The 12,002-nt window shown below is 31.4% G+C and overlaps 2 protein-coding genes across 4 annotated transcripts in view; both read left to right on the top strand.

Moving 5' to 3' along the window:
• LOC106795173 (pumilio homolog 2) overlaps positions 1 to 2,902 on the top strand; it is a 7,221-nt gene extending 4,319 nt beyond the window's left edge. The window contains exons 3-9 of the mRNA XM_041006723.1: positions 62 to 207; positions 293 to 400; positions 510 to 722; positions 806 to 916; positions 1,598 to 1,792; positions 2,119 to 2,293; positions 2,441 to 2,902. Of these exons, the coding sequence (XP_040862657.1) occupies positions 62 to 207; positions 293 to 400; positions 510 to 722; positions 806 to 916; positions 1,598 to 1,792; positions 2,119 to 2,293; positions 2,441 to 2,481 (989 nt within the window). The 3' untranslated portion in view covers positions 2,482 to 2,902. The remainder of the gene's footprint in view (positions 1 to 61; positions 208 to 292; positions 401 to 509; positions 723 to 805; positions 917 to 1,597; positions 1,793 to 2,118; positions 2,294 to 2,440) is intronic.
• Positions 2,903 to 3,045: 143 nt separating this feature from the next.
• On the top strand, positions 3,046 to 9,652 carry LOC100791102 (serine/threonine-protein kinase Aurora-2). Of its 3 annotated transcripts, none has more exons than XM_041006722.1 (5): positions 3,046 to 4,538; positions 4,644 to 4,716; positions 4,834 to 4,929; positions 5,187 to 5,254; positions 9,352 to 9,652. In XM_041006722.1, the coding sequence occupies exons 1-5, from the start codon at positions 4,519 to 4,521 to the stop codon at positions 9,635 to 9,637; spliced, it is 543 nt and encodes a 180-aa protein (XP_040862656.1). In that variant the 5' UTR covers positions 3,046 to 4,518; the 3' UTR covers positions 9,638 to 9,652. The 3 variants fall into 3 exon arrangements, with proteins under 3 accessions (XP_040862656.1, XP_006590978.1, XP_014619520.1); XM_006590915.4 differs by lacking the exon at positions 9,352 to 9,652 and adding an exon at positions 8,157 to 8,459; XM_014764034.3 differs by lacking the exon at positions 9,352 to 9,652 and adding an exon at positions 5,655 to 6,197.
• Positions 9,653 to 12,002: the final 2,350 nt, after the last annotated feature.

Here is a 12,002-nt window from a genome sequence, read left to right as displayed (position 1 = left end):
GCTATTGGTCATTTTATGCTGTCACCCTGAAGAATTAAATTTGATTATTTTATTATCATTGGTAGTGCGGATCAATATGGGAGTCGATTTATTCAACAAAAGCTTGAAACAGCTACTACAGAAGAAAAAAACATGGTTTATCAGGAAATCATGCCACATTCCCTTGCTTTGATGACTGATGTCTTTGGTAATTATGTGGTTCAAAAGGTAATTATTACTCTTTCAATTTATTATTTTCTTTCATGAATCTTGCATCAGCAATAGTTGGTAATGCCGTAATGGTATATTGCAGTTTTTTGAGCATGGACTTGCATCCCAGAGAAGAGAATTAGCCAACAAACTTCTTGGTCATGTTCTGACACTTAGCCTTCAAATGTATGGTTGCCGTGTCATCCAGAAGGTATGGACAATATATGGTTGCATTAGTTGATATGTATATGTTTGACTCTATAATTTTCTGATTTCTTATCATTTTTCTTTTGTTCTTTGAATTATGTATCCCACTTTAGGCCATTGAAGTTGTTGATCTGGATCAGAAGATAGAGATGGTTCAAGAGCTTGATGGTAATGTCATGCGCTGTGTACGCGATCAGAATGGTAATCATGTCATTCAGAAGTGTATTGAATGTGTCCCTGAAGATGCTATCCACTTTATTGTCTCAACATTTTTTGATCAAGTTGTGACCCTATCAACACATCCGTATGGTTGCCGGGTGATACAGGTAATTTCCCTTCACTGCTTATGTTACACTTATCATGTATAACTAAGATTGTTTGTCATATAAGAATACCTTCTACATGACAGAGAGTGCTGGAACATTGCAAAGACCCTACAACACAGCAGAAAGTTATGGATGAAATTTTAGGTGCAGTTAGCATGTTAGCTCAGGATCAGTATGGCAACTACGTTGTTCAGGTTTACAATTTTTTCTGACTAGATTGTTTGGGCTTCTTTCTTTATTCCCATTGTAGTGGAACTGTTGAAGCATGTTTTTATTATTCTCACGTTTGTTTGGTTTACTTGAGCATGATTTTCTGGATGTGCACTCTTGGCTCCAAGCCTTCTATCAAGCTTTTCTTTAGAAATAGTTTTGATAATCGTGCACCCACAATTCTGGATGTGCACCCACAATTCTCAAGTTACAATGTGTTTTGAAATTACTCTCCTTTATATTGAAGCCTTTTTTACTGCAAATCTGTTAATTGACTATACAATATGAATGTCTTTTCCTTTGGCTGGCTTCTAATCTTTACATAGTGTTGTCCTTATCAATAAATGATATCATGATACCTTTCAACTAGAAACTTAATTTTCTTGTTTATGATTTTCAACCGAATTTATTGCGGATGTCTTTGCAACACATGTAATGCTTGCTACTATTTATAATTATTTTTAAAAATGTGTTATTATAGCTTCCCGGACTATTTGCTTTATGCTTTTAACATGCCATCCTAGGTTGGTTCTCTCACGTGTGATACAGGCTTCTGGACCCTACTCACTACTTCCTTAATATTCCTTTACCCCCTAAATGTTATACTGTTTGCTATACATGTGGGTTGATCTCTTGCTTTTGGTTTCTTCTCTCCTTGATAACAGCATGTGCTGGAACATGGGAAGCCTCATGAGCGTTCTTGTATAATAAAGGAATTAGCAGGCAAGATAGTTCAAATGAGTCAACAGAAGTTTGCCTCCAATGTTGTAGAGAAATGTTTGACCTTTGGAGGTCCTTCTGAGCGCCAATTACTAGTGAGTGAGATGCTTGGGACCACCGATGAAAATGAGCCTCTTCAGGTTTGTTAAACTTTCTCTTCCTAATATATGCCTTTCCCTTTCTTTATTGGAGCAAATTAGAATACCATCATAAATGATCAGTAATGGTCTTCTTCATGATTTCCAATGCAATTGCATGAACTCAACTTACAAAATCTGTAGGACTTCTTTTATCCCTCTTTACATGATTGAACAGAAAAAGTTTGGCATATCCTGTCTTGAATTTAGTTTAATAGAATTGTTATTTGTCAGTGTGGCGAATGCTTTAGTTAACTCCCAGAACCACAACCTGTAAAATAGATCTTGGCTTGTCACAAAATGATAAATCAGATTCCTTTTATATGCAGGCGATGATGAAAGATCAATTTGCAAATTACGTTGTACAAAAGGTGCTGGAAACTTGTGATGATCAACAACGTGAGCTGATTCTTTCCCGAATTAAGGTTCATTTGAATGCATTGAAAAAGTACACCTATGGAAAACACATCGTCACGCGTGTAGAAAAACTTGTTGCTGCTGGAGGTACTTACTCCTTCTATATATCATCTCTTCATTTGCATTCTCACACGATCTTATATTTCAGCATCCGTGCATGTGCACAACACGACATACACACTTGAAGACCAAGCCATTCTCCTGCTTCTAATATGCACATGTAATTTGTTGCAGAAAGGAGAATAGCTGCTCAGGCTCCTCCTCAACCTGCTTAGGTGGCTTAGAAAAATAATCTTGTACAGCTAACTGAGGCTAGTGTGAGCTTCTTTCTTTGTCTCCCAGATCAAGAGGTTATGTTTGCCTATCTCTCAAGATGGGTTGTAGCCAATTGGAAATAAAGTTGTCGGTTGTATTGCAGAACTGTACATTTTGTAGCTTTTAAGTTTATACAAAGAGTTTAAGCTAAGCGAGATGAGGCTCTCATCAGTTGTTTTTAATGCACCTGATGCCCCCTGCTGCAGAGGAGATAAAGTACTATACAAGCCTTTTTATGGTGTAAAGATTATAAAATGGTGAGGTAGTCTATAAGTTGACGACATGACTGTACAAAATGATGATGTTCTTGTCTAGACGAGGCCAGTTTTTTCTTCTTTTCTTTTAATCATCTATGGTTATTGACTTTGTTTCCCCTTTCAAGAGTATAATTTTTCTTGCTAGTTTACTTTTCCTTTTCTTCTGTTATATCGATAATAACTTTTCATTATTAAATGTTTTTAAATCACGTCTAAAAGGGGAGAAGCACACGCATAAAGTCTATATCCTAATAATAAAAGGACAACCAGCAAGCATACGTGTTGTTATCGCAAATAATACACGCTTCACAAAACGCTTCTTTCTTTTCTTTCGGCAATCCGTACACTCCCATTTTGCGCTTACGTCCATTTTTTTTCAAAATTTTTCAAAATCCAAAATTTATGCTTTCTTCTTCTTGCGCTACCTACTTACGTTACCTCTACACCTCTGAGCTAGCAAACCTACAAGGTCATGTCGTCAAGCTAGGATGCTTCTCATCCTGATGATCACCCTTATTCAGCAACCTCACCTCATTTCTCTGTGTCCTGTATTCACTAGCTCCGACGACCTCTTGAGTTGTGTGTTTTTATGTAAAACCTAACACATCACAATACAATAGAGACTCTATCCATTAAGACCACTCTTCAAAATTTCTCTCTCCATCCCTTGCGCTTCCATCCATCATGGCCATTGCAATAGAGACTTAACCTCAACAACATAAGATCTCTCTCTTTCTCTCCATTTTTTTGTTTCTTAAATCTTGGGTTTTCGTATCTTGAAACTAAACTATTCATCTTTGTGGAATTGATTAATCGGCAACAAAACCTAGTGATGGTTTTGATTCGTTTGTGGTTTGTTTTGTTAGGATTCTTTGGAGGCTTCGGTTCAGCTGCGGAGCAAAGAAGGTGGACACTAAATGATTTCGATATCGAAAAGCCTCTTGGAAGGGGAAAATTTGGTCATGTCTATTTGGCCAGAGAGAAGACTATGAGTTTGCGATTATTTTCAGATTTTCTCTCTCAAATAACAATTACAATACTAATTCCTGTTGATTGTGGATAGTTCGTAATTGCGCTAATTTCTACGGATTATTTCATTCCCTTCTTGATTTATTTTCCTTGTGTTTACATTTGTTTGGGGAAAAGTTTGTTTGTGCTATTCTTGGTTGCTTTGGTAAGCTTTGTATGTGATTTTTGCATATTTTTTTATATTTCTCATTGAGGATTTGAATAAGAAACTGTTTAGAGGTGTAGCAACTCAAGTTTTTGAAGAAGTTGGTTTTTGATGAGGTATTACAATCTTTGTGGTAAAGTGGTATAGGGTTTTTCATCTTTACCACCACTGTTCTTTCGTCTAATTGAAAATTGCATTTCAACACAAGGACCATAGGGGCGTGAGTTGCTATGCATTTTCCACAGTTAAACCCCAAAGAGCTACTACATGAGCATTTAGCGTGTCTTCACCTAACAGGATTTTGGAATTGTTGGTTTGATCATAAGAGCTATTGCATTATACATGAGCTTTGTTGATTTCTATATATCTGAAATGGTTTTCTTCACCTTATTGTTTTCACATGTTAATTTAATTGTGAAACTGAATTGTTGTTTGATACAGAGTAATCATATTGTTGCTTTGAAAGTACTCTTTAAGTCAATTGCAACAATCCTAAGTTGTGCATCAACTTCGACGTGAAGTTGAAATACAGAGTCATCTCCGACATCCCCACATTTTGCGCCTCGATGGATACTTTTATGATCAGGTATGGTTTTTTTAATGCTGATATTGCTGAAGAGGTTTAAATTCATTGCTATTGACATTTTCTGTGAAATAACTTATTTGCATAAACGAGTTTATTTGATTTTAGAGTGGGACCCAAAGGTGATCTTTACAAGGAATTGCAAAAATGCAAATATTTCAGTGAAAGACGTGTAACTACTGTAAGTATATATCATACAACAACATTCCTTCTTTTCCTCTCCCCATATGATGTTGTTTGTGGATTACAAAATTCCATATTGACTGACAAATTAATGTTTATTTTGTGATTGAGGCAGTATGTTGCATCATTGGCCCGAGCCTTTATATATTGCCATGGAAAGCATGTAATACATAGGGATATTAAACCAGAGAACCTTCTTATTGGTTCACAGGTGATCTCCTATACCCAGACTGCTTTTTCATATATGGTCATTTGTTTGTTATCCTCAAATTGTGCTCATTATTATGTATTATTTCATTCACTTCTTGATTTCTGCAGCTTGTGTCTAGATTTTCTTTCATGATTATTTTCATTTTGTTCTCTCTAAATTTTTATAGTTTTATTTGTCAATTTAATATACATAACATGAAACATGTTTTGATTTATGAGGTTTAAGATAATGATACAAAATTTTGGTTCGATGTGTAGATACAAGAGATTTATAGAGCTTATGGTTACTTTTTGAAGAAGGATTATGTGATAAAGGAGAAACATTTGTAAGTTGATTCTCAATCTCCTTCCTCACTTTGCTCTTAATGATCTTAATAGTGTGTTTGTGTTCACTTTTTTATTTTTAGGACAAAGCTTTGGTGTTGTTTCGCATATGCTTTTATTATTGTTCTTTAATTAGAATAGGAGTTTCACCTTAGTAACGAATGTTAGCATTTGATGGAAATCTTTACTACATGGTTTACCTGAGTGAAACTCCAATTTTGATTGGAGAACAACACCAAAAGCACCAATAGAACTACATCTAAGTTTTGTCCTTGCCTTTATTATTTTCTATAACTATTAATGTTGCTTGAGTACTTTATGTGCTACACCATGTTGTTTAGGAAGTTGGCAATGAAGTATTTATCAAAGGAAAATGTAACTAACTTGTATTGTTTGTCTCAGTTGAAAGTAGCAGATCTCTTATTTAGTTTTTTAGTTGCTAGCATACCCAAATGCTTCAAGTATATTCCAAGGTACTTCTGATATCCTGGATATGTTGGCATTCTACTCCTACACTATATTTAGTAAACATATACTATGTCTTCTATACAATGTGATATGTATTGGCCTTACCTTTCAAGAATCCAAGATTGAAGGTATGAATTAAATGTCTCTTTATACACACCTCATAAATTTGAATCATGTGGAATGAGTTGAGTCTTGACTTTATTGTGCAGTGGCTTTTATTGGTATTCACTTTGTATTCCTCTTTTGAAAACCCAAGCCAGTGTTGAGAATGGATCTATGTGATATTTACAAATGTTATAAGAATTTTGTCAAATCCAACATATATTGGATAACACTCTTTACCTTAAACTGCTCCTTCCTAAATTTGATTTTAGGGCACATAAAAAGGTAGAATAGCATACTTTGTGTCAATTTGATGTTTAAAAGGAAAAATACAATTATTTTGTTCTGAAAATAATGAATCAAAATTTTGTCTTATGCTATAGAATTGTAATGTACGAATCTTGCCTTATTGAGCTTAAAATTCTAATGTTAATTTATACTATGGAATTGTAATATAAAAGAACCTTATGATTGACCCGAAAGCTAAAGATTTGGAACAGTGTGTTTAAGAAAACTGAGGAGGTAACAAACATCGAAGAGGAATCTTGATACAAACACTTTCTGGAATGTTTCAAATGGATGAAAGTTTGAATCAACTACACGATTGTTTGGTGGGTCTGAACTGAGTGTTGGGATTACATTTTAGTTATTGTTTGGTGGGTCTGCTATTTAATGTTTATGTAATAGAGTTGATATTAGCAGAAAAAATAATTTAAATTTAATTTGATTAAGATATTTAAATTAAAATGTAATATTTTTTTATCATATCTATAACTTAATATGTTAAAAATTTATTAAATAATTTGTAGTTGTGTAAGAAAGAAATGATAATTTGAAATAAAATTTATATTTCTATTAATTAAAAATATATTATGTTATTCAATATATTCTTAATCAAATAAATTAACCTATTTTATATTTTCTTTAGTTTTATTTCTTAAATTAATTTTTATAATGAATAATTACACCCAAAAAAAGGTAAAATGAAAAATATAAATAGTATATAATATATTGGTCATGTTATATTGATGTATTTAACTGAATGGTTGTATGCGATTAAAAAAAACGAAGTAAATGTGTGCAAAAAGGAATATGAGATTTATAATAAAAAAAAATAACAAAAGTAGATAAAAATAAGATTAATTTATTAACTTTTTAAAAGAAATAGTATATAATTATTACAAGATTGTTTAATAAAAAGAAGATAAAATTTAAGTATAATATTAAATTCAATATTATTTGGTTATTTTAACATCTATTAGTTATAGAAAAGTTATTTAAAATCTTATATTATTAACTATACTTAAATTCAACATCAAGCAATTTAAATCAGTTAGTTAAATAATGTGTGTTATTTGTTATAAACGTCTTAACACCTTAGTTTGATTTTTATTATAATAAATAATATTTTTTATAAAAAAAATAGAAATAGAAATATATTTTTTATATTAAAACAATGTCATTTTGATATTTTGTCTGTACCATAAACGATTTATATACATCAATTATCCTATTGTTCATCTCAAAGAAGATTTTCAAAATCTATGTTAAGTATCTCAATTCATCCAAAATTTATGTATTTATGTAATTATCATTGTTATTAATATTTATTTTTTCTTTTCTATATTTGTTTATCATCATCATCAAGAACTAGAGACGGGAATGAAGACAATGTTAGAGAACAAGAATATGGAATAACATACAATCTCGTGATGCTCTATTATCATGCTTATCTTAACCATTATTTATACATTTTTTTAAAATAATTACATATAAACATAAGATTAAAGAGTAAATAGGCATTTGGGTCCCTGACTTTTGACCCCTTTTGCAAATTAGTCTCTATCTTTTTGAAATGTAAAAAATAGTTTCTATCTTTGCATAAGTTTTGTAAAATAGTCATTGTCGTTAAATTTAAAAGTAACATCGTTAGTGAGGTGCATTGTTGGCAATTTTAGTTTCACATAGACTATCTGACAAATTGTCCTAGATTGTGACACGTAAATTGGACTTTGATGTAAAATTTAAAAATTTGTCAAATATTTTCTTCTTCACTTGCTTCTTCTTTCTCAAATTAGGGTTTCTAAAGCTTCTCACAAGCTAAAATCAATTTACGTACCAACTTCTTTGACCCAAGAGAAACGATTGCGGATCTTGTACCCTCCTTCCAACGAATCCAACCCCTTTAAGATCCTGTTGGGGGTAGTACACCACATTGTTCCTAGGCCTACTTGACATAAACGCAAACACAATCATAAATAAAGATAAATTTGTTAGTACTGTACTTTTTTATTGTAAAAATAAAACCCTAACTACTGGATCTACATCATCAAGGCGGCCACAACAACGAATGCAATGGCGACAACAGATCCAGAGGTGGAGACTCTGCAAAGGTGGGCGTGGCTGTTGGGGCCAAGATTGGTAGGCGTCCGCATAAGAGGTGGTTGGAGGAGAGACTTTGGCTGCGATCGCTTGTGACAGCAACGACAAGGCTTTGAGAGTAGCGACGGAGGAACCTGTCAGAGATTGAGCGAGAGAGGAGGTAGTTGTTTTGGCCATTGTGAGACTCAACATAGCTCTTGCAGTTGAGAAATTTCAAAGGTAGTAGTTGGTGTTTTCTTAACAGCTTTTGCTCCAGACCTTGAACACCACCCATCTTATGTCCTTGAAAAGATATGCTTCTTATAAGTTTTGTGTTGAAAATCTTTAATCTTTATTTTATTATTCTTTATATGCTCCTTTAATCTTTATTTTGTGTTGAAAAGATATGCTTCTTATAAGCTTTTGGGTACAAGAACCACAACCCTTTCTCTTGGATCAAAGAAACTGGTACGTAAATTGATTTTAGCTCGTGAGACAAAAAACTTCTTCACTTGTCACATGGGTTTGCTTACATGGACAAAGACTTGCCACATAGACATATGACTAAAAGTGGGAATTGAATTTTAACGGTAAGGACTTATTTGCATAACGAATGTAAAGATAGAAATTATTTTTTACATTTCAAAAAGATAGGGACTAATTTGTAAAAGGGGCCAAAAGTCAAGGACCAAAATGTCTATTTACTCTAAGATTAAATAATTTTTTTAATTTTTTGGGTTTAATTTTGTTTTCTAAATTTTAAAAAATACTTTGATTTGTTCTCATGCTTTTATTAAATCATTTATCATATGACATTGTCAAGATGATGCTCCAAATTAGTCTTGTAATTGTTTTTCAATATATTTATGATGAATGCATTTCAATATATTAGTAGTTTTAGATTTTTACTTCATAGTTTAGTCTTTTGTAAATAATATACCAACAACATATCGAACAACAATAACCTCAATAAAATTAAATATGTATTTTATTGTTTATAAAATTTTTAAAACATGGATAACCATGGATATCATCAAATATAAATCGACAATGTTATTTTATAAAATATATTATATACTTCAATCATATTAGTTTTTGTTCTCATTAAACAAGGTCTACACAATTACAATTAAATGTATACAATTATACTATACATTTAATTTTACAGCTTACTCGTGTATCCGCACGGATCCACCTATCTGAATTTGGAAGGGAGTACAGAATGCAAGATTGTTTACAATCATTTGAGGAAGATGCAAAAATTGGTTGTGGATGAAGGTCTTTTGCATAATCACAAAATTTGGAAGTTGGAATGCAAATTATATTTGAGTTATCATATGCAACATCTAACTTTGTTTTATTTTGGATTTTTTTGTAATTTAAGTACATTATATTATACTAATATATGTAAATTTTTGTTTATAACTCTTGGTGGTGTATTTTGTGGGAAATGATGCTAGGATTGCTTTTGCTAGGAATTTTTTTGTGAACTTATCATTTTGTGGATAGACAGTTTATTATATAAAATATACTATGTATTCCAATTTATTACATTCAATTTTCATTTAAGCCTTTTCAAGGATGACTTTTGTTTTATTTTTAGAGTTTTTACAGCTTTGAATGATAAGTTGTGCTATGTATAATTACAGTTGGTTTTCAACTCAGTTGCTTGGTTCATAAATATTTAGTAACATGTGAAATATTGTATCTTGTGTTTTGCATTTTAGAGGTTTTAGTTTTAACCTTTCCTAATAATCTTATATTAATTTTAGTTCTCATTTACTAATTTTTACAACATTATAACTAAATGTATATAATTGTACTATACATTTAATTTTGCAGTTTACCGATGCATCCGCATGGGTAGTAATCTAGTTTATTTAAAAGTAGGGAAAGGCTAGGGCCATGTCTCCCACCATGGGAAAGTGTATTCTCACCATTAGATATATTAATTTTTAAATAATAGTTGAGATTTTTTTTCTTTATTTTTCTTTTTTGTCATTATTTTTTTCTATCTTTACCAATTTGTCAGATTCCATTGACCCATCCTACCCTCTCTGTCATCCGACAGTTCCTTCAACAATACCTTACACAACGTCGACAACATTGTCATGGGATTTTGGAAGTTGGAAGTCACAATTTGATACCTTGTGGGATGAAATGCAGGGGCTATTGATAGGTCTAAGAAGTATGGATTTGAGTGAGTTAGTGTCCTAACGATCTAGGGTTGCGTCCTTGAACTAGGGCATTCATTATCCCACCTTAAGCACTCTGAGACTTGCTTAGCATCACCAAAATTGATGTAGTATATTATACTTTCGAATAGTTATGAGTGCTCAAATGTGTAACATTGTTTGTTTCTCGAGAAAAATAATAATGACGACATTGATGTTAGTATTGTTTATGGAAATATATGAGCTCCCAATTCCCTCTTGAGGATTGTGGATAAACATCAATGGAAGTATGGATCCATATGAGATTGATCAAGTCATGATAACTTAGTTCAAACCCTTGGGAATCATGCATTCATATTATGTGTTAAATTAAGGCTCAAATATTATTTTTTATTCTTGCAGTTTAACGTTTTTTATTTTAGTCTTTGTAAAAAAAAATTCGTTTTAGTTTTTGTAAAATATTTTTTTTTTGTTTTTTATTCTTAAAATGCTTTAGATAGTGCTTATTTCAGTGTTCAAGCACTTTTTTTTATTGTTCTAAAATGCTTTAAGACAAAAAAAAACAAAATAAACACATTTTATAAAGACTAAAACAAAATAAATATTGACAGGAACAAAAAATATATTCAAGCCTTAAATTAATTATGTGATTGTCACAGACAATCCTCTGAACCTTGTGTAAAAAGTGATTTAACTCACTCATTTCATCTTTTCTTTGTGTATGATTGTGGTACAACATTGTTTTTAACATATGGAGATGAAAGATGTGCAAAAGGATAAGAAAAGACACAAAAGATGATATTCTAGAGGAACAACCATTCCTAGTTGTAGATGAAAGATAGTACCACTACTATGATTTAGTTTTTATTTTCATTATAGAGGTTTATTTTTATTGGAAAATATTAGTTTGTTAGATTGGTTAGAAATGTTAATTAGAGGGATTCGAACCCAGTATCTCTCCCCACTTTCTTCCTCTCTTCATCCATCATCTCTTAACTGCTAAAACAATCTTATATCTCCTTCATTATAGAGGGTTAGTTTGTCTGGTTATGTATGTATGGTATGACAAAAATTATTTTATTTTACCACTTTCGATAACTATAATCATATTGATAATAGTGATGTATGTATTAAAGTAACATTTTAACTTTTTACAAATATTTCACAAATTATTATATTACCCTTGTGATTTGATTTCAATAAAGGTTTTTAAGAAAATTCATAAGTTTTAACTTAAATGAAATTCAATTTCTAATAAGATAATTAATTGAATATAAATTCTTATAAGTATTGAGCTTAAGAGTCAATGTGATTTGGGTGTCACAAAAGAGATTGAACTTAATTTCACTTAAACCAATGCATATAAGTTGTTTTTAAATAGTATGGTTAATTAAATATATTTGACAAGTATACTTAATTCCTGCCAAGTAATATTTGTATCAAACCAATTTTATGAAATAACACAACAAGGAGAAATAAATTTCATTAAGGTTGTGTTCGGTTTAAAGGAGAGAAATAGAGTAAATAAAAATAAAAGAGAAATAACTTGAAAAGAAGAAATAGAGTAGAAATAAAATTATATGTTATGTTGTTTGTTATGAGTGAAATAGGAGAGAAATAAAGTAAAAATAATATTGTAAAGTTG

The sequence above is a fragment of the Glycine max genome, chromosome 11 (assembly GCF_000004515.6).
Source record: "Glycine max cultivar Williams 82 chromosome 11, Glycine_max_v4.0, whole genome shotgun sequence".
Taxonomy (NCBI): Eukaryota; Viridiplantae; Streptophyta; class Magnoliopsida; order Fabales; family Fabaceae; genus Glycine; species Glycine max.
The sequence above is the reverse complement of the archived record's forward strand: the minus strand, read 5'-3'. Positions and strand labels throughout refer to the sequence as shown.

What these genes read in the sequence shown, in the direction of transcription:
- LOC100791102 (XM_041006722.1), top strand. Translation starts at nt 4,519, where the DNA reads ATGGATACTTTTATGATCAG. An exon ending in ATGGATACTTTTATGATCAG is followed by an intron (nt 4,539 to 4,643) that starts GTATGGTTTTTT and finishes ATTTGATTTTAG; the next exon opens with AGTGGGACCCAAAGGTGATC. An exon ending in ACCTTCTTATTGGTTCACAG is followed by an intron (nt 4,930 to 5,186) that starts GTGATCTCCTAT and finishes TTCGATGTGTAG; the next exon opens with ATACAAGAGATTTATAGAGC.